Source organism: Ovis aries, chromosome 7 (genome assembly GCF_016772045.2).
Source record: "Ovis aries strain OAR_USU_Benz2616 breed Rambouillet chromosome 7, ARS-UI_Ramb_v3.0, whole genome shotgun sequence".
In the NCBI taxonomy this organism is placed as follows: domain Eukaryota; kingdom Metazoa; phylum Chordata; class Mammalia; order Artiodactyla; family Bovidae; genus Ovis; species Ovis aries.
In genome coordinates, this window is record NC_056060.1 from 28619321 (window position 1) to 28639744 (window position 20424).

Consider the following 20424-nt stretch of genomic DNA (forward strand, 5'->3'; position numbering starts at 1 on the left):
GCACAGGGAAGAAAGAAGTTGGTGAGTAGTAAGTTCTACCTTGAGCTACTTGCACTGTTAGTCAATATCCCAAACAACAAATAAGGATTAGGAATGTTGCTATGAGCTACCAGGCTTCTATTTCCCTGTTCAAAGCCAACCGCGGTTCACAATAAAACACAGTAACGGGTTCTAGAGGAACATTCACGCATTAGCGTCGGAGACTGCTCTTCCTAGACGCATTTATTTGAAGCAAGTCTCTTGTCTGATTCTCATCGCTCCGCTCAAAGATCGAGGTTACTTTAAGGATAAGAATAAACCTATCCCTCCTTCAACACTCAGTTCAGCATCACCTCTGCTACGGAATCTTGCCAGTCTCAGGTAGACTGGGGTGTTCCTTCTGCGACTTCATCGCTCCAGCGACAAACTCTAGCATAAAAGCTTTCTTTTCATGTTTCTGTATCCCCAGGAATGTGAACTCCTCAGGGCAGAGCCTCTTTAACCATGGTTTCCCCAAGAGCTAGTACGGTGGCTGGCACACAGCACATACACTTTAGTAAAAAGATTTGAGCCTCCTGGATGCTCCCTTCCCAAGGAAAATTCCACCCCCTGGCCTCAGAGTCCTCATCCCTTCACACACACCAGACTCGCCCTAGCCCACCTGGGTCACGAACTCTGCGTTGATCTGGGACACCGTAGGGGCCACGATTTTCTTGGGCTGAGCAGGGGCTGTCATGGCAGCACTCTCTCCGCTCCAATGGAAAAGAAAGGACCGCTCCGAGCAGCGGTGAATCTGATGAACTTCCCCGAAGAGGCGATTGCAGCTGCCTAATTCCAAGATGCAAAAATTCTGCGGGGCAGAATATCCTCAAGGTTTACAGTCTCACTGGGAACGAGTACCGCAGCTTGTACATTCTTCGGGAAGCGGAACAGAACAAGGCCGGAAGTGCATGCAAGGTGTCGGCTCTGAGCTAGAGAAGCAAGAGCTTCGCTCTCTTCCGCTTCTGCCCCCTAGTGGGAAACCGACAGAAAAACTCCAGCGAGACTGGATTGATGTCTCAGTGGCCTGATAGACGGTGTTGGTGGAGGTTTTCTTGTTAGCGTTGGGGAGGAAGAGGGAGACTTGGGATTCTTTCAACCCTAAAAAAAAAAAAAAAAGTAGTAGTGAAAAAAAAAATTAGACGGGGAGGCAAGGCTTGATTTTAACTTTTTAAACAGACTCATGGAAATATAAATTAGTCTAAAATGAACTGCACATATTTTGTGTGAAATTTGATCTTTTTTTCATAGGCACACATCTGTGAAGCCATTACCGAAGTCATAATAATAAGTATATCCAGTGTCTCTAAAAGTTTCCTACTACTCCTGTGCGATCCATTCTTATCTCTCTTCTACCCATCCACTGGGTAGAAGTGTTCTTTTGTCACTATGCGTGCTAAGCCGCTTCAGTCATGTCCGACTCTTTGCGACCTCATGGACTGCAGCCCACCAGGCTCCTCTGTCCATGGGATTTCCCAGGCAAGAATACTGGAGCGGGTTGCCATTTCCTTCTCCAGGGGATCTTCCTGACCCAGAGATCAAACGTGTGTCTCAGCATCTCCTGCACTGGCAGGTAGATTCTTTACCACTGAGCAACCCGGAAAACCCCTCTGTCACTATAGAAAAAGATAGTGAAGTGAAGTCGCTCAGTCGTGTCCGACTCTTTGCGACTCCATGGCCTGTAGCCTACCAGGCTCCTCTCTCCATGGGATTCTCCAGGCAAGAGTACTGGAGTGGGTTGCCATTTCCTTCTTCAGGGGATCTTCCTGACTCAGGGATTGAACCTGGGTCTCCTGCATTCCAGGCAGACGCTTTAACCTCTGAGCCACCAGGGAAGCCCTAGAAAAAGATATGTACTATATTATTTCATTTTTGTAAAATCCTATTGAAAGTATATTAACCTACAGATTAATATATAATGTATATGAATCTATAATCTATTAATCTTAAGTATATTCATCTGTAGGTTAATATACTTTTAATATAATTTTACAAATATGAAATAATATAGTATGTACATTTTTCTTTCTTTTTTTCACTCAACATAATGATTTTTATTATTTATCTATCTTATTGGCTGAGCTGGGTCTTTGTTGCTGTGTTTGGGCTTTTCCTAGTTGTGGTAAGCAGAGGCTATTCTTTTTTGCAGTGCACAGGCTTCTCTTTGTAGAGGCTTCTCTTGTTTCAGAGCACAGACTCCAGGCACACGAGCTTCAGTAGTTGCAGCATCTGGGCTCAGTAGCTGTGACTGGAAAGCCCTAGAGCATAGGATCAGTAGTTGTGGTGCATAGGCTTAGCTGCTCCAGAGCACGTGGAATCTCCCTGGACCAGGAACTGAACCAGTGGCCCCTGAATTGGCAGGTGGATTCTCATCCACTGTACCACCAGGGAAGTCCACCATAATTATTTTGAGATTCATCCATGTTGATGCATGTATTAATAGTTCATTCCTTTTTATGGCTGCTGCTGCTGCTGCCAAGTGGCTTCAGTCGTGTCCGATTCTGTGCGACCCCATAGACGGCAGCCCATCAGGCTTCACCGTCCCTGGGATTCTCCAGGCAAGAACACTGGAGTGGGTTGCCATTTCCTTCTCCAATGCATGAAAGTGAAGAGTGAAAGTGAAGTCACTGAGTCGTGTACAACTCTCAGCGACCCCATGGATTGCAGCCTACCAGGCTCCTCCGTCTTATGGACATACCACTATTTGTTAACCTACACATCTATGGATGAGCATTTGAATTGTTTCCAGCTCTTGACTATTCCAAATAATGCACTAAGAGCATTCTTAATGTAGACATGCGTTTCCCTTTCTCAAGTAAATACATCAGAGTGGAATAGTTGGGTCATATGGGAGGTGTATGCTTAAATTTTAAGAAACTATTTTCCAAAGTAGTTGTACTATTTATATTCACAACAGCAGTGTATGAGAGTTCCAATTCCACTTCTTTCTCATCCACACTTGGTATAGTCTTTTTAATTTTTGCCATTTTAATAGTTATGTGGCATATCTCATTGTAACTTTAATTTCTATTACCCTAATGACTAATGATGTTGAGTGTCCCTGTGCTTCTTTGCCATTCATGATTGTGGAATCCTCTATACAAATCATTTGCCCAATTTTTAAATTGAATTGCTAGTTTTATCATTGAGTTTGAACGCATACTTCTACCACTCCCAAATCCATTCAAAAATTAAACATGTGTCTCTAGTAAACCTTGCCTGGATTACCATAGGCAAGAAACTGGTAATGCAGTTGCCTCTAGGGACAAAGTACTGGGAGAGGGAAGAACAGGAGCACGGGAAGTCTTATTTTACATTTTATACCCTTTTGAAACATTTGAATTTGGTAATATCTATAGCCTGTTTGAGAATAAACAGTTGAGAAAGATAACAAAAGTGTTTGTAAATATGAAAATTAAATATGGAGTGCTTTTCTTCTCCTAATTTCTATGGTATAAAATTTGTTTTTAGAACTAAAGATGATTTGCATGATCATAATTTTAAATGCAACAGATTTTGAATACATAAAGTATCTAATTACACTTTAATCACAAATAAAGTCTATAAAACAAAAGGTAAAATAAGATTTTCTGAATAGCTTTTATGATGAGTGTTGAAAGGTAGATACAATTTTGACAAACATCAGGGAGTGACCTCAACACATTAGAAAGCAAACTCATTCCAAGAGTGAATGAAAGGCTCTAAATGAAAATAGAGATTTACAGATAATATAAGAGCTTGTAATGATGACTCCATTCATTTCCTTCTTTATATACTCAGTATACATCTGAGAATGCAACAACATCAGATACTGTTTTATACTATATTTTTAAAACACAAAATCATGCCTTCTCTTGCTTTCCAGAAACATGTATTGCTAACAATAGTTTAACTCAATGGTTCTCAAAGTGTAGTTTCAATACAGCAATAACATAACTTGTGTAAATACTAAATCAGAAACTCTGAGGGTGCAGCTCATCAATCTCTGTTTTTAACAAGCCCTCTAGAAGATTCCAGTGCACACTAAAGTTTGAAAACCACTAATCAACAGGGACAATTAACATAGTTAAGAAGAAAAAGCAGTGGGAGCACTGGAAATGCAGTGCTAGGGTAAATCAAAAAGCCTTCCAGAGGAAGCAGTGTTTAAGTTCAAACATCAAAGAATGAATAGAAACTAGTCAATACAGATGTAAAATATTACATGTCCCATGTTGTTTAATAACACCACTGAACCACTTTTCTTTTTCAGTTTAGTTCTTTTTTTCCTCCAATAGAATTCTGTTTCTCTAATGGAATAGTACTAATAGAATTCCAGCAGTTAGCCCTGAAATTCTAACCCCTCCTAACTGACAATAAGAGAAACCTCAACAAGAAAGGAATTAAGTGTGTTCTTTCACTGCTTCTGAAGAGCAGATACTCTGCATGAAACAGTCCTAGCCAACATCAGTTCTAATAAAGGATTCCTGAAAGACATGCAGACGTCAAACATGGTTACTGTTAAGTCACTGCAGTCGTGTCCGACTCTGTGCGACCCCATAGTCGGTAGCCCACCAGGCTCCCCGTCCCTTGGATTCTCCAGGCAAGAACATTGGAATGGGTTGCCATTTCCTTCTCCAGTGCATGAAAGTGAAAAGTGAAAGGGAAGTCGCTCAGTTGTGTCTGACTCTTAGCGACCCCATTGACTGCAGCCCACCAGGCTCCTCCATCCATGGGATTCTCCAGGCAAGAGTACTGGAGTGGGGTGCCATTGCCATGGTGCTATCCCCTAAAAACTGTGTGCAATTACCATTGGTTATCTTACATAATATAAATTGAAATCTGATTTCTGCATATTAAACTTTAGTTTCCTTCCATAATGATGGACTTCCCTGGTGGCTCAGATGGTAAAGCGTCTGTCTACAATGTGGGAGACCTGGGTTCGATCCCTGCATCAGGAAGATCCCCTGGAGAAAGAAATGGCAATCCACTCCAGTACTATTGCCTGGAAAATCCCATGGACAGAGGAGTCTGGTAGGCTACAGTCCATGGGGTTGCAAAGAGTTGGACCCAACTGAGAGACTTCATTTAATTTTAATTTAATGATGGAATAAAAACAAATTAAACCTGGCCCAACTAAATCTCTTCTTTGAATAAAGTATGAAAGTTTATATCTAATTTAAATTCATACTATGTAGGAAAGATCAGTTCAGTTCAGTCACTCAGTCATGTCCGACTCTTTGTGATCCCATGGACTGCAGCACGCCAGGCCTCCCTGTCCATCACCAATTCCTGGAGTTTACCCAAACTCATGTCCATTGAGTTGGTGATGCCATCCAACCATCTCATGCTCTGTCGTCCCCTTCTCCTCCTGCCTTCAATCTTTCCCAGCATCAGGGTCTTTGAGGTCAGATCAAATGAGTTGGCACTTTGCATCAGGTGGCCAAAGCATTGGAGTTTAGGCTTCAGCATCAGTCCTTGCAATGAATACTCAGGACTGATCTCCTTTAGAATGGCCTGGTTGGATCTCCCTGTAGTCCAAAGGACTCTCAAGAGTCTTCTCCAACACCACAGTTCAAAACCATCAATTCTTCAGCACTCAGCTTTCTTTATAGTCCCAACTCTCACATCCATACATGACTACTGGAAAAACAATAGCTCTGACTAGATGGACTTTTGTTGCAAAGTAATTTCTCTGCATTTTAATATGCTGTCTAGGTTGGTCATAGTTTTTCATCCAAGGAGTAAGCGTCTTTTAATTTCAGGGCTGCAGTCACCATCTGCAGTGATTTTGGAGCCCAAGAAAATAAAGTCTGACACTCTCTTCCATTGTTTCCCATCTATTTGCCATGAAGAGATGGGACCAGATGCCATGATCTTAGTTTTCTGAATGTTGAGCTTTAAGCCAACTTTTTCACTCTCCACTTTCACTTTCATCAAGAGGCTCTTCAGTTCTTCTTGACTTTCTGCCATAAGGGTGGTGTCATCTGCATATCTGAGGTAGTTGATATTTCTTCCAGCAATCTTGATTACAGCTTGTGCTTCTTCCAGCCCAGCATTTCTCATGATGTACTCTGCATATAAGTTAAATAAGCAGGGTGACAATATACAGCCTTACATACTCCTTTTCCTATTTGGAACCAGTCTGTTGTTCTAGTCCAGTTCTAACTGTTGCTTCCTGACCTGCATACAGATTTCTCAAGAGGCAGGTCAGGTTGTCTGGTATTCCCATCTCTTTCAGAATTTTCCACAGTTTGTTGAGATCCACGCAGTCAAATGCTTTGGCATAGCAATAAAGCTGAAGTAGATGTTTTTCTGGAATTCTCTTGCTGTTTCAATGTTGGCAATTTGATCTCTGGTTGCTCTGCCTTTTCTAAAACCAACTTGAACATCTGGAAGCTCATGGTTCAGGTATTGTTGAAGCCTGGCTTGGAGAATTTTAAGCATTACTTTACTAGCATGTGAGATGAGTGCAATTGTGTGGTAGTTTGAGCATTCTTTGGCATTGCCTTTCTTTGGGATTGGAATGAAAACTGACCTTTTCCAGTCCTGTGGCCACTGCTGAGTTTTCCAAATTTGCTGGCATTTTGAGTGCAGCACTTTCACAGCATCATCTTTCAGGATTTGAAATAGCTCAACTGGAATTCCACCACCTTCACTAGCTTTGTTTGTAGTGATACTTCCTAAGGCCCACTTGACTTCACATTCCAGGATGTCTGACTCTAGGTGAGTGATCACACCATCATGATTATCTGGGTCGTGAAGCTCTTTTTTGTACAGTTCTTCTGTGTATTCTTGCCACCTCTTCTTAATATCTTCTGCTTCTGTTGGGTCCATACCATTTCTGTCCTTTATCGAGCCCATCTTTGCATGAAATGTTCCCTTGGTATCTCTCATTTTCTTGAAGAGATCTCTAGTCTTTCCCATTCTATTGTTTTCCTCTATTTCATTGCATTGATCACTGAAGGAGGCTTTCTTATCTCTTCTTGCTATCCCTTGGAACTCTGCATTCAAATGGGTGTATCTTTCTTTTCTCCTTTGCTTTTCGCTTCTCTTCTTTCCACAGACATTTTGCTCTTTTGCATTTCTTTTTCTTGGGGATGGTCTTGATCCCTATTTCCTGTACAATGTTATGAACCTCTGTCCAGTTCATCAGGCACTCTGTAGCAGATCTAGTACCTTAAATCTATTTCTCACTTCCACTGTATAATCGTAAAGGATTGGATTTAGGTCATAACTGAATGCTCTAGTAGTTTTCCCTACTTTCTTCAATTCAAGTCTGAATTTGGCAATATGGAGTTCATGATCTGAGTCACAGTCAGCTCCCAATCTTGTTTTTGCTGATTGTATAGAGCTTCTCCATCTTTGGCTGCAAAGAATATAATAAATCTGATTTTGGTATTGCCCATCTGGTGATGTCCATGTGTAGAGTCTTCTCTTGAGTTGTTGGAAGAGGGTGTTTGCTATGACCAGTGCATTCTCTTGGCAAAACGCTATTAGCCTTTGCCCTGCTGTACTCATTCTGTAGTCCAAGGCCAAATATGCCTGTTACTCTGGGTGTTTCTTGACTTCCTACTTTGGCATTCCAGTCCCCTATAATGAAAAGGACATCTTTTTTGGGTGCTCGTTCTAAAAGGTCTTGTAGGTCTTCATACAACCATTCAACTTCAGCTTCTTCAGCACTACTGATGGGGGCATAGACTTGAATTACGTGATATTGAATGGTTTGCCTTGGAAACGAACAGAGATCATTCTGTCATTTTTGAGACTGAATCCAAGTACTGCATTTCGGACTCTTGTTGACTATGATGGCTACTCCACTTCTTCTAAGGGATTCTTGCCCACAGTAGTAAATATAATGGTCATCTGAGTCAAATTCACTGATTCCAGTCCATTTTAGTTAGCTGATTCCTAAAATGTTGACGTTCACACTTGCCATCTCCTGTTTGACCACTTCCAATTTGCCTTGATTCATGGACGTAACATTCCAGGTTCCTATGCAATATTGGTGTTTACAGCATTGGACCTTGCTTCCATCACCAGTCACATCCACAACTGGGTGTTGTTTTTGCTTTGGCTCCATCTCTTCACTCTTCCTGGAGTCATTTCTTCACTGATCTCCAGTAGCATATTGGGCACCTACCAACCTGGGGAGTTCATCTTTCAGTGTCCTATCTTTTTGCCTTTTCATATTGTTCATGGGGTTTTCAAGGCAAGAATACGGAGGTGGTTTGCCATTCCCTTCTCCAGCAGACCACATCCTGTCATAAGTCTCCACCATGACCGGTCTGTCCTGGGTGGCTCTACACAGCATGGCTCATAGTTTCACTGAGCTAGACAAGGCTGTGGTCCATGTGATAAGATTGGCTAGTTTTCTGTGATTGCGGTTTCAGTTTGCTTGCCCTCTGAGGCCTTCCTCAGTGCCTACCGTCTTACTGGGGTTTCTCTGATCTTGGACGTGGGGTAATCTCCTCAGCTGCTCACCACAGCAGCACTGCGCAGCCACTGCTCTTACGTAGTAAGATGGAATCAGGAATAACAAGAATATGTATTGGAGGAAATAACTTTGTTTCTTCAGTAAAAATCTGGAGAGGGAGGCCAATGAGGAGGATAAATGGACAAGCATATCATGTGACTTGCAAGGGAGTTAACATATCCTTTTGCAAGTGATAAGAAGCTATCAAAGCAACTTATTATGAAGAAGGAAGCAAACAATTAACTATGTTAGAAAGTTCAGTGGAAAAGGTAGATTGGAGTGGGCCCTGGAGTGTTTGCCTATCGGTACCTTGTTTCTATTCTATATGATTTTCCCTTAAAAAGTCCAAACTGTATAATTGACATTTTAAAAATATTCCAAAATTTGAATTTTTCAAGAATCATCATCTTTCATTCCACATACATTTTCTCCTAATAGGCCCCATGTGTGTGCTCAGTCACATCTGTGACCCCATGAACTGTAGCCTTCCAGGCTCCTCTGTCCATGGAATCTTCCAGTGAAGGATACTGGAGTGGGTTGTCATTTACTACTCCAGGGGATCTTCCTAACCCAGGGATCAAACCCATGTCTTTTACATTTCCTGCATTGGCAGGGTGATTCTTTACCACTGTGCCACCAGGGAAGCCCCTAATAGGCCCTATGGCAGTATAAAACAATAATTCCACTAACTCAGTCAAACTATCTCAGTAAATAATCATGCTACAGCCTGCTCCTGTCCAAATGAAAATTTCTTCTACTTTTGTTTAAAGATATTTAAAACTTTATTTTTTTCAGAAAACTGAAGTAATTGATTCAACAATAATAAGTTTGAGCATGCAGCAGATCATTTAACATCTAATGTTTAATCTTATCACGATGTATACAGTTTATTTTCACTCCTATAAAGTTTCCACAAGAAGAGTGTAGTGATAATAAAAGTGTTTCATTACAGGTACTTCAAATAGCACTACAGTACATCTTTGACAAAATTTTTACAATATTCCAACTTTCAATATGAAACAGCTTTAAAAGGCGTGGGCCAAAAAGATAAAAAATGTATAGTAGTATCACATGGGCAAACAAAATCTAATAATCATACAAACACAACACTGTTAGGATTCTCTGTCAGGGCTGGAAAAGGAGTATATAAATCATCAAGTTCAAATAAAATTATATAAATAGCTTAGGAAAATCCCCAAATAGATAATTTCAGACATATTAAAGAAAAAACCTTGAACTTTTATTCTTGGAAAATATGAACTAGTTGTCCTTTGCTTTTACTTAACAGAAATGTTCTTGTGTAAAGCAAATTCTATAAACCAGCATCTTGCTTGCACTTGAGGAACATTATCTCAGGAAAAAAGAAATTACTCTTTAAAACATGACTCTCCTCTGTTTGTAAATTGTTGGGATCTGTACTGTTATGTTTAACCTCTGTGAATTAAACCCAAGTTTCTCAAAATTCACTTGTAAAAAACAGCAGACCAACTTTTCCTCCCCACCTCACAAAGACAGTTCTTACAGTGGGATGTAAAATTGTTCACGTGTCCATTTTAATGGAGGGCTTGCCACCAAGTATATCTGAGTATGATAGGATAAATACCCACCCGTTCTTTTCACCTTAGGAAGATTATGGCTATTTTCTTATTACTAGGAAGGGTCATTCTTAAGGATTTTTAGGTTAGCTTCATGGAAAATAGATATGGAAACAGTGAGATGTTATTTTGGGGGTTCCAAAATCACTGCAGATGGTGACTGCAGCCCTGAAATTAAAAGACGCTTGCTCCTTGGAAGAAAAGCTATGACCAACCTAGACAGCATATTAAAAAGCAGAGGCATTACTTTACCAACAAAAGTCCAACTAGTCAGAGCTACCGTTTTTCCAGTAGTCATGTATGGATGTGAGTTGGGACTATAAAGAAAGCTGAGTGCTGAAGAATTGATGGTTTTGAACTGTGGTGCTGGAGAAGACTCTTGAGAGTCCCTTGGACTGCAAGGAGATCAAAACAGTTCATCCTAAAGAAAATTAATCCTGAATATTCTTTGGAAGGACTGACGCTGAAGCCTAACCTCCAATACTTTGGCCACCTGATGCAGAGAACTGACTCACTGGAAAAGTCCCTGATGCTGGAAGAGATTGAAGGCAGGAGGAAAAGGGGATGACAGAGGATGAGATGGTTAGGTGGCATCACTGACTCAATGTACATAAGTCTGAGCAAGCTCCAGGAGTTGGTGATTGACAGGGAAGCCTGGAGTGCTGCAGTCCATGGGGTCGCAAAGAGTCGGACAGAACAGAGCAACTGAACTGACTGAAGGATTTTTTATTTAAAATGGCAAATATGAAGGACAATGTGTGATTATAACTCTTTTACAGTTTGATTAAATATTTCCCAAATCATGACAGAACTGTTTAGAATGACACTCTCAATTCCATAAAGATGTTATTTCTATACGATTACTTTATAAATTAAAATAACAATTCACTAATGATCAAAATAACACTTTAGCATTAGAACCTTGCAAAAAAACAGGAATAAAAACTAGATGTAGTCACTGCCATTTGATTAAATTTAACAGATTTAGTTGTCATAGAATCACTCAATTAAAGTTATTAAAAGAAAGTTTACTAAAGTAAAAGTAAAAGTCTTGTGGTGATGGAATCTGCAAGTGAGCCTTAAGTCTACTGCTATCAATTATGAAAAAGCATGTAGATGAATTACATTCATTCCTCTGAAAAGGTGACACTGCATTCACATCAACAAAAAGATTATGGCACTTGAACACTATATTTAATGCGTAAACATGGTAAATGTACAGAGGTACATACTAGACTCTTTCTTTCTTTTAAATTTTGGAGGGAAAAACAGCAGGCTGAGCAGGGAAAAAAAAAAAAAAAAAAAAAAAACCAACAAAAAACCAATCTCCTGTAGAACAGGAGGTGAGGTTACCAGAGTCCTAAGAATCAATACCTTGGAAAAGACCAATGAAAATACTGTTATTATCTTCTCATCTACCTTCACTTTTATTGACTTTATATTTTTTAGCTTGTAAGAAAAAATTTTCCAATGGAATTTGAACCATAGACCTAAAATCTATGAAAGAAATGAAATCTAGTCATGCTATCTGCTGCAGCCAAAAATCAACTTTTGCCTGTCTTTTGAGTATATATAAAAGGAGATCATATGTCTTACGGAATAATTCCTTCAAAAATGAGGCTGAATTATTTGTACCATGATGGATTTATAACATTTTCAATACAGCCAAAGTTATATGTTAAAATAAATGCTTACTTTATGATATCAAATTTTTCTAAAAATTAATTTGGCTGCTCCTAAAACACTGTATTAAATGTCTATGTATCTTACCTCTTAGTATGAAGGACAAGCAACTGCTTATGAATTAATTCAATCTAATTCAGGCCTTTTGATAAAAACACATTTTAAATTCAGGCTGAAGAACAAGGTCACCAGAGACACGACAAACGTATCAGTGGTTCTGTCAGTTTCGTAACTGAATTTAGGATACCCATTTTCTCTTGTGGTCATTCCTTAAAGTGAGTAAGTTGATGTCTCTTCCAGTGAGGAGCCTGTCTGAATGTTTTGCCACAAACTGAGCATTCAAATGGTTTCTGCCCTGCATGAATTAGATAGTGTCTTTCCAGTTTAGATGGGGATCTAAAACTTTTAGAACAAACACTGCATTGGTAAAGAAGGCCATCATTCCTCTCGGCACGCCCTGAATAACTACAATAATGACTATGTTGGCTCTGCTCTGATTCCAGAAGTGTGCTAGAGAGACAGGGCTCTCTGTTCCTACAGGGGGCACCAAGAATGAAATCCTCTGATTCTGCCTTAACTTTTATTTCTGACATTTGACCTGACTCTGAGACCTTGTATTTTTGAAAACCAAGAGTCTGACATTGTTGGGAAGCACTGTAGCTAACATTATCACCCTGGTGAATGAAAAGTTTGTTAAAATTTTCCAATTCTACTTGGCAAAGAGATTTTCTATAGGGAAGCTTATCATTATGAGTTAGTTTGTGTCTTTTCAAGTGAGCTGACTGTCTAAAAGATTTCCCACAAACATTACAGCTGAAAGGCCTCTGTCCAGTATGAATTAAATAGTGTCTTTGTAGTTTAGAAACAGAAGGAAACACTTTCTCACATTTGTCACAAGGACACGTCTTATGTCCAGTATGTATGTTTCCACTTGGAACTGAAAAGCCACATTGGAGCACTTGACAGTTTTCAAAGAATTCCTCACCTGATGAACCATAGATAGATATGTCTTTTTTATGCACAGGATTATCCATAGTTAACATGTTTTCTGGTGTGAGAATACCTTTTACATTTTTCCCCATATTTTGGCTCTGGCAGTGCTTTTGCCAAGAAAATGGCAAAGTCAATGTTTTCTTTTTATTGCCAACTGTCTTATATGTTCCATGCTTGCCAAGAGAACTCAGACATGTTCTCTGGGTTTGTTCAGGCCTCTGCTCACCAGAAATAAGATCACGATTTTTCATGAGAGTGTTTTTAAATACTTTATCAGATCGAAAATTATCTAATTTCTTACCCCCAGCACGTTTAAGCTTAGCCAAGATTTTTTTAACAATGGTTTTATAGTTGTAGCTGCTTTTGAGCTTGCTTGGAATTTTGCCACTTCTGGCAGGAAAACACTTGTGTCCATTGAGAATCTGCTCTGATTCAAAACATTCTTCACACTCGGGACATTGAAAAGGGACAATATAAACAGAGTGGACATCAAGTTGATTATTCTCTTCAGATTCACCTATATTACCATTTTCAAAGCCATCCTGCTTTGCATTTAATTTATTAGGCAGGGAGCATGATTCTGAACTCTTCACCTTTAATGAAAGAGTCTGAAAAGTCTTATTCCTGGTATGGATTTGTTTATGCTTCAGAAGTTTGCTTTGAATCTTAAATCCTTTTTGACAAAAACAACACTGAAAAGGTCTTTCTTCTGAATGTGTGAGTTGGTGGATTTTTAAGTGAGTTGACTGTCGAAAAGACTTACTGCACAGGACACATTTAAAAGGCCTCTGACCAGTATGAATTAGAGCATGCCTATCAAGTTTTGATTGTGATGGAAACATCTTGCCACAGATTGTACATGCATGAATATCCTTTTTTTTCTTTGAAGAGCTGTATGTAGGATCAGACTTGGAGCATGGGTGTAATGCCCATCTCTCCTCTGGGGTAAAAGTATGATACATTCCATACACTGGCTTTTCTTGCTTGGCCTCCAACAATCTTCTGACCTGTTTAACATCATTCTGGTACGTTTCATCGTGAAGCTGTTGGTGCTTCACAAATGTCTTCAGATTCTTAAAGTGGCGTTGACAAATACTACATTTAAAAGGCAGATTATGAGTTAGTTGATGTCTTTCCAGGTGAACTAGTTGCCTAAAGGTTTTATGACACACATCACATTCAAATGGCTTCTGACCAGTGTGAATGAGATAATGCCTAGCTAATTTTGATGGTGTTTCAAAATGCTTGAAGCAAATATTGCATATATATGGCCTGTTTCTAGGTAGCTTATTGGCTGCTACACATTGCTGAATCTTTAGCATTTTAAAATTGTTTTCAGCCATCATATTCTTCAGTGATATACTCTGATGAGCTCCATAGTGTTCTTAAACTCCACAGATGTCTAAAAATTAAAAATAAAAATGTATTAATTTTAAAATTACTTATTCATGTGAGAAGAAATAATTTAAAATGTCCTTTGGCTAAAGATATTAAAGGAAATAGGGAGCCTCAACTTTTCCTGTGTTTAACAGTAAGTTAATAACCATTTTAGATACTTTAGAATCATTAAACTAATTTCACACATATAGAGAAACAAGGAGTCTTCAAAAGAAATACTTAAAAATGTATATAATTTTAAGCTGTATTTCTAATTAGTTAAGATATATTAAAGAGACTGAGTTGGATTTCTTAACATTAATTAGACCTTTTAATTCCAATTTTCTTAGTTCACTATTAAGTAGATTTGCCATTTTCAAAAATTGGACTAGAAAGGTAAAAACTAAAAGAAATATAATAGTAAAAACAAGACAAGACATATCTGCATTCAATTATAACACTCCTTGGATATGATCTGAGAATGGAATGTTTCAGTTATCAAAATTCTTAGTCACATCGTTAGTAATATTTACTCTAAGTTACTTCTTTGGACCAACAAAGATACAGACAACTGGAAGAAAATGTTCCAGGAAACCTGAATTTTAGTCCTGGATTTGCTACCATATGATCTTGGTGGCAAGGAGAAGGAAATATACAGACTCCTCAGCTCTAAGTCAGGGAAAGTGATGACTGGCCTGCCTACCACATCATGGTGTCGTGAGAATCAATGGAGATGATGCATCTGATGGTGCTAGAAAACTAAAGCAGTATATGAATGTAAGGTATTATTTAGCTCAACACTAAGCAAACTTAAAAACTTAATCTACTTAGTATTTTTAGGGTTTCTAACTAAGAGGTAAACAGACTAAATGTATAGTTCTTTTTATTTCTTTCCACTTTGTTGTAGAAGTCCTGAAAGACAAGTATAGAGGCAATAAGGTTGACACAGTGGCTACTTACATATTTATCTATGGCTCAGTAATTGCAGGTTGAGTACAATACACTTTCAGGCAATATAATTAAAGGTCATTTTGGTCTTAAGAGTTATTAAAAAGACAAAAACACTTTCCCTAATATGCCTCTATGGGACACACGCAAAAGCTTATGAGGAACTTTCACAACCATTTTATACCATATATTCTATCTGAAAAGCCAATTTTTTCTCATCCTTCTATGGATCCCTTTTCTTTAAATAAGGAAGCCAGAGATTTAAAAAAAGGTGTTCTAGCTCTCTCACCCAAAAAGTGTATCTTCTAGTTGAGAGATAAGAGAGTTGATAAACCTACAGGAGACTCCCCGTTTTTTTTGTCAGCTGATTTAGTGAATATCTGAGCTTCCCTGGTGGCTCAGACAGTAAAGAATCTGCCTGCAATGCAGGAGACTTGGGTTTGATCCTAGGGTTGGGAAGATCCCCTGGAGAAGGGAATAGCACCCCACTCCAGTATTTTTGGCTGGAGAATTCCATGGACAGAGGAGCTTGGTGGGCTACAGCCCATGGGGTCACAAAGGGTCCGACACGACCAAGCAACTTTCACTTTCATTTTCAGTGACAATCCAGCATATGTGCTGTGTGCTATTACTGTTTTTGTGTTTAAGATGTCTAGAAAACACCTTAAACACAAAATCTCAAACACACTTACTGTAGTGCTCTTCAGCAATCTGATTTAAAAATAGGAAAAAAATCATTTATTGAGCAAATTATCTTCTACTAGTTGTTTTATCATAGTGTCCTTCAATCTCCAAGTCACTATCCATTAATGGATTGTGAAATAAATTTAATGGGTCATGATCTGCATTTTTGTTTAATAAAATAGATTAGAAAATATCAGATTGCATAACATATGGTAAGGACAGTGTTTTGTGAAACTTCTATAGGTAGAGATAAACTTTGTGAAACCTGTTCTCTTGCATATTTCTTCACACAGGAAACAGAGGAACCCACAACAAATCAATCACTTTATCCAAAAGTGGCCAAGTAATCCATTAGGTAAGACTGAGGCCCATAGGACAAGACAGGAATTTCTAAGGATTACTAATTTTCTTCAGTTGACCCAAATAACCCCAAAATATTATCAAAAAATTTAATTAGAGGTCAAAGGTAATACGGCACACAAAATAGTCTGACTGCAAGCCACTCTATTAATTTATAAAATACACACTATAACCCAGATATCCATGTTAGCAATAATCAGCTGTTGATACTATTAGTATGCATTTTCACAACACTGAGTTAGAGAAATTACAGGTGAACAGCCTCCAAATCCCTCAAGTGCTAACATAGCAGCAGTTATGAAGATTGCAATTAGGTGAATTGCCCCAAATTTGGCAATTTATTTAATTCCTGTCAAGTAATCAGGTATTGAGGTGTCAATTAGGACAATGAGCCAAACTGCAAGTAATTAGCAAATCTTTATTCACTTATGCAACAGTGCAAACAAGAGGCTAAAAAAGTACTGGTCACCCAGTGGTCAATTAAACAGAAGAGTGCACACAGTCATATCCCAGGGGAGGAGGCTGGAAAAAAAGGCTACTGGCTCTTTATGGACCTGTGAGCCAGGGGAGGAGGAAGGAAGGGCTATAAGTAGAAAGATCCTGAGTCAAAATGGACAAAAGTATCTCAGTCAATGGTACCCCGTCCACATTCCCTCCCTTTGCAATAAGGGAGGTATTGGTGGAGACAATTGGGAAGTAGCTGGGCCTCAGAATGGAGGTACCTGAACCAGGAATGCAGAAGAATATGAGCATGGCTAGTGGGAAGGAACTGGTGCATCCTCGACTGTAATTCCCTCCACAAAACTGCAGTGCACTGGCCATGCACAAGTCCAGTGTTGCCAGAGCAGCTTCCCCTGATGAGGCCAGCCAGGCAAGGCCATGCAATTGTCTACCGTTGGGCCTGAATGATCACACGAAGTATTTTGGCCTGAAGCCAGGTTCCTCCACTCCTATTGTGTATTTCTTCTTTCCTTTAATAGTCTCTTTGGAACACTGGCAAAAAATGCCACACTAGAACTACACACATGGCAACCATTTCTGATTATAACAGGAATTGACTACCTATAGTTACCGTGCCAAAAGGAGACCATGGATTATCATCCAACACTAGCCCTAAGGCTGGATACTATTGTCACTTGCATCCACGCCATGTGGGAAAGCACTGACTGGAAGCTCTATATTGTTAGAATCATTGGTGGCAAGCAGTGATCTCATCTGCTATTTATAAGTGACAGCTCAGGGATCCCCAAGCTCCAAGTGCAGTCCCACGTGTACTTAAGCACATGCACGTTAATTTGATAGAACTCCAAATCCCACTTCAACTGGATCTTGTGCTCTCAACTGATTTTTTTTTTTTTTTGGTCGATAATATTTTAAAAAACAAACCAACACTGTGTAATTTTTCCTAGGCTCAAGTAAAAATAAAAAACGGCAAATCTCAATGGTTCAATCCCAAGATTATCCTGACAATAGCAAAATACTCTTACAGTTGGAAGACTGAAAAAACTGATCTCAAAAAATTCCAACGAAAATTTAAGGCTGAAAGCCTACTGGCTTTCCAGTCTCGAACAACACCATTAAAAGGAAGTGAGGACATCATAAAAATCATTGAGCAAGAAACACAAGAACTGAGAAAAACTTAGAGAACTTTCAGTTAGGGAATAATCTTTGGCGACATTTATCACGTCCTTTCCCTCTTGGTAGCTTCTGCTCTACTTCCCTTGGGCCACTCTCTCTTGCCCTTGAACCATCACCTCTTCCTCCTGGGGGGTGAGGTGGGGGGTTGCACAGGACACAGGGCCCTCACAACTGACCCTCGCCTTCATCATCCACAACCAGTAAGCACCTAGGAGTCGAACGAAAGTCCAAAGACTGCAAAACCCCACAGCAGGAAAGGCAAGGCAAGGGTGAAAACTGCTTTGGCCACGGTGGGGCGGAGGGAGGGAATGCCACATGTGATACGATTCACTGCACGGGAAAGTATGCTTTTTGCATTTTTCCATTCAGAGATTCCTGCTCCCCAGGAGACGAAGTCAGGAGTTGGGGAAACGAGAAAATAAAATGAGCTGAGTTCCTGGCTCCCCCGTTCTGGGTCCCCGGGCACCTTGAAGGGACTGAGGCAGGCCCGACCTTTCCCGTGGGTCGCTCCACCTCACACCTGAATTCCTGAAATCTTCCTCACGCACCTGCAGCTGGCACGGGCCCGGGAGCCGCGCATCTCGGGGCCAGGAGCCGCAAAGGCAGCGTGCGCACGTCCTCCGGGCAGGCGCGGCGAGGGCTGGGTGCGCAAGCGCAGGACTCTGGAGAGCCTCGGGACATGGTCCGACTGGAAACAGGCTCCCCACCAGCCCAGGGCCGCAGTCGCTTAGGCTTTCCTGGAAGTGTTCAGTGTGAAATGCGGCTCCAGCGATGTTTCCAACGCTGGTGCTGCTTACCCGGCACTGCAATTATGGGGGGAAGAGAAGAGTTAAGAAGGGTGTATTTTCCGTTTCAGCTCAGTGCTTGACTAGGAAAACCACACAGCCTTGACCGGTGGGCTCAAGGCTCTACTGGAAGCTGGTGAGCCCGTGTTCAAAGCCCACTCTTCTAGTCCTCTATAATGCGAGAGAAAAGGGCCGGTGATAAAACGCCACGTATCAGAACTTTCTGTGCCTTCACTGTCCTGGGTACTCTGCACGTCAGACTACAGCGCAGGAGTCAGGGACCTGGGCTTCACTCTCGGCTCTGCTAACATCCTGCTAGCAGCGGGCTCTTTTAGCTTATTTGAGCATTCCTTCAGTGTGTTTCGGGTCGTCTGCAATGTACGAAGATCTGTGCTCAGAGTGTTAGTTTCTTCAGATTTGACAGATGAAATGGATGTAAAGTGCTCAGTGGAATGCCCAGTGCATAATAACCCCCCTAATAACTATTATCGTTTATTAGTTACTATTTTCATTTTAATACAACAACTATATGAATTAAAGTATCTCATTGTAAAATGAGGAAAATGAGACCCAGACGTTAAGGAGCTGAATTTCGCACAGCTGATAAACGATGGCAGTGGGATTTGAACACAGGTAGTCCTTTTAATTCGGTACTGTCTCCCAAATTGTGGATATCCCAACATTATGTAGGCACAATTAAGGACTACGTGTTGTAGTATAGTTGAAAACTAGGGTGGCACATTATTACTAACTAAGATGCTTGAGTATCTATTGAAGCTTTTAAGTACAAAAGACATCAGAGGAGAATTTGTTGTGGCTTTTGCAGGTTCTGATTGTAACTGTCTCAGCTTAAGAGGCGAGGAAATGAGAACAAGTAAGAAGCACGTTTTCACCTGTGAGTTATCTTTTTACGTTACTTTTCAAGAGCCGTTGCAAAAAAAAATTGTTATTCCTGATGTTGGTATATGCGCTTCTATTTAAAAAGGGCCAATGAAAAGTCTCTATTTTTGATGTAACATGGGGAAATGGATAATAGGAAAAAGCTTTTGCTTCTTAGGAAGCAACCTTGGAAGAGTCACATTTGGGAAGGTTGAGGCCCTTAACTTCCAACACAAGCAGAGAGGAAGAGCTTTTTGTGTCCTGAGTGCTGATCCCAGGGTGGGGATGTGCATTGTCCAGACTTGCTTGCTTCTGCAGCTTCTCTTGGAAGCTCATCTCAGTCAAATTAAGGAAACAATCGCATCCATCACCAGCCATATAAGTCTTTAGGAGAGATGTAGAGATCATGAGAGACTATTACCCGAGGTTGGGGACCGATGAAAGGTGCATTACCTGCAAAAATAGATAGGCCTTTGCACCAAGAACCTGATAAATATGGAGTGTGGAACACAAGTGGATGGGCTGTTCTCCAAGGTCACATACCTTGTCTTGTCACCTCCCCCATTCACCATGAGAGCTATTTCAGGAAACTTCCATAGAGTTCATTGAATAGCCGAGATCTGAACAGAGACAAATATGATACGATTATACTCCATACAAAGTTATTATAAAACATTGACTACATTCCCAGTGTTGTATATTCCATTCTTGTAACTTACTTATTTTATACCTAGTAGTTTGTACCTCTTATCCCCTTCATCTTTCCACCCCTCCCACCTCTGGTAATGACTAATTTGTTCTCTGTTTCTGTCAGTCTGTTTCCGTTATGTTACAATTGTTCACTTGTTTTATTTTTTAGATTTTACGTATCACTGAAGAGATACAGTCTTATTCTCTCCCTGTATGAATTATTTCACTAGGTATTGTTCCCTCCAGGTCCATCCATGTTGTCACAATGACAAAATTTCATTCTTTTATGGCTGAGTAATATTCCATTGTATACATATACCAA

At 40.1% G+C, this 20424-nt stretch overlaps 2 protein-coding genes and 1 non-coding gene across 6 annotated transcripts in view; all 3 read right to left on the bottom strand.

Moving 5' to 3' along the window:
* The window catches only part of AQR (aquarius intron-binding spliceosomal factor), an 81714-nt gene extending 80799 nt beyond the window's left edge, over positions 1-915 (bottom strand). Inside the window, exon 1 of the mRNA XM_027971654.2 lies at positions 641-915. Within this exon, the coding sequence (XP_027827455.2) occupies positions 641-715 (75 nt within the window). The 5' untranslated portion in view covers positions 716-915. The remainder of the gene's footprint in view (positions 1-640) is intronic.
* Positions 863-18434, bottom strand: ZNF770 (zinc finger protein 770). Of its 4 annotated transcripts, none has more exons than XM_060419042.1 (2): positions 18297-18434; positions 863-1119 (listed from the first exon to the last, which is right to left on the bottom strand). In XM_060419042.1, exons 1-2 carry the CDS (start codon positions 18427-18429, stop codon positions 863-865), a joined length of 390 nt encoding a protein of 129 aa, XP_060275025.1. In that variant the 5' UTR covers positions 18430-18434. The 4 variants fall into 4 exon arrangements, with proteins under 4 accessions (XP_060275025.1, XP_004023309.3, XP_042108173.1 ...); XM_004023260.5 differs by lacking the exon at positions 863-1119 and adding an exon at positions 9229-14143 and having other exon boundaries at positions 18297-18394; XM_042252239.2 differs by lacking the exon at positions 863-1119 and adding an exon at positions 9229-14143 and having other exon boundaries at positions 18269-18394.
* TRNAS-GGA (transfer RNA serine (anticodon GGA)) lies at positions 1781-1853 on the bottom strand. Its single transcript has one exon. It is a non-coding gene; the product is annotated as a tRNA-Ser (tRNA).
* Positions 18435-20424: the final 1990 nt, after the last annotated feature.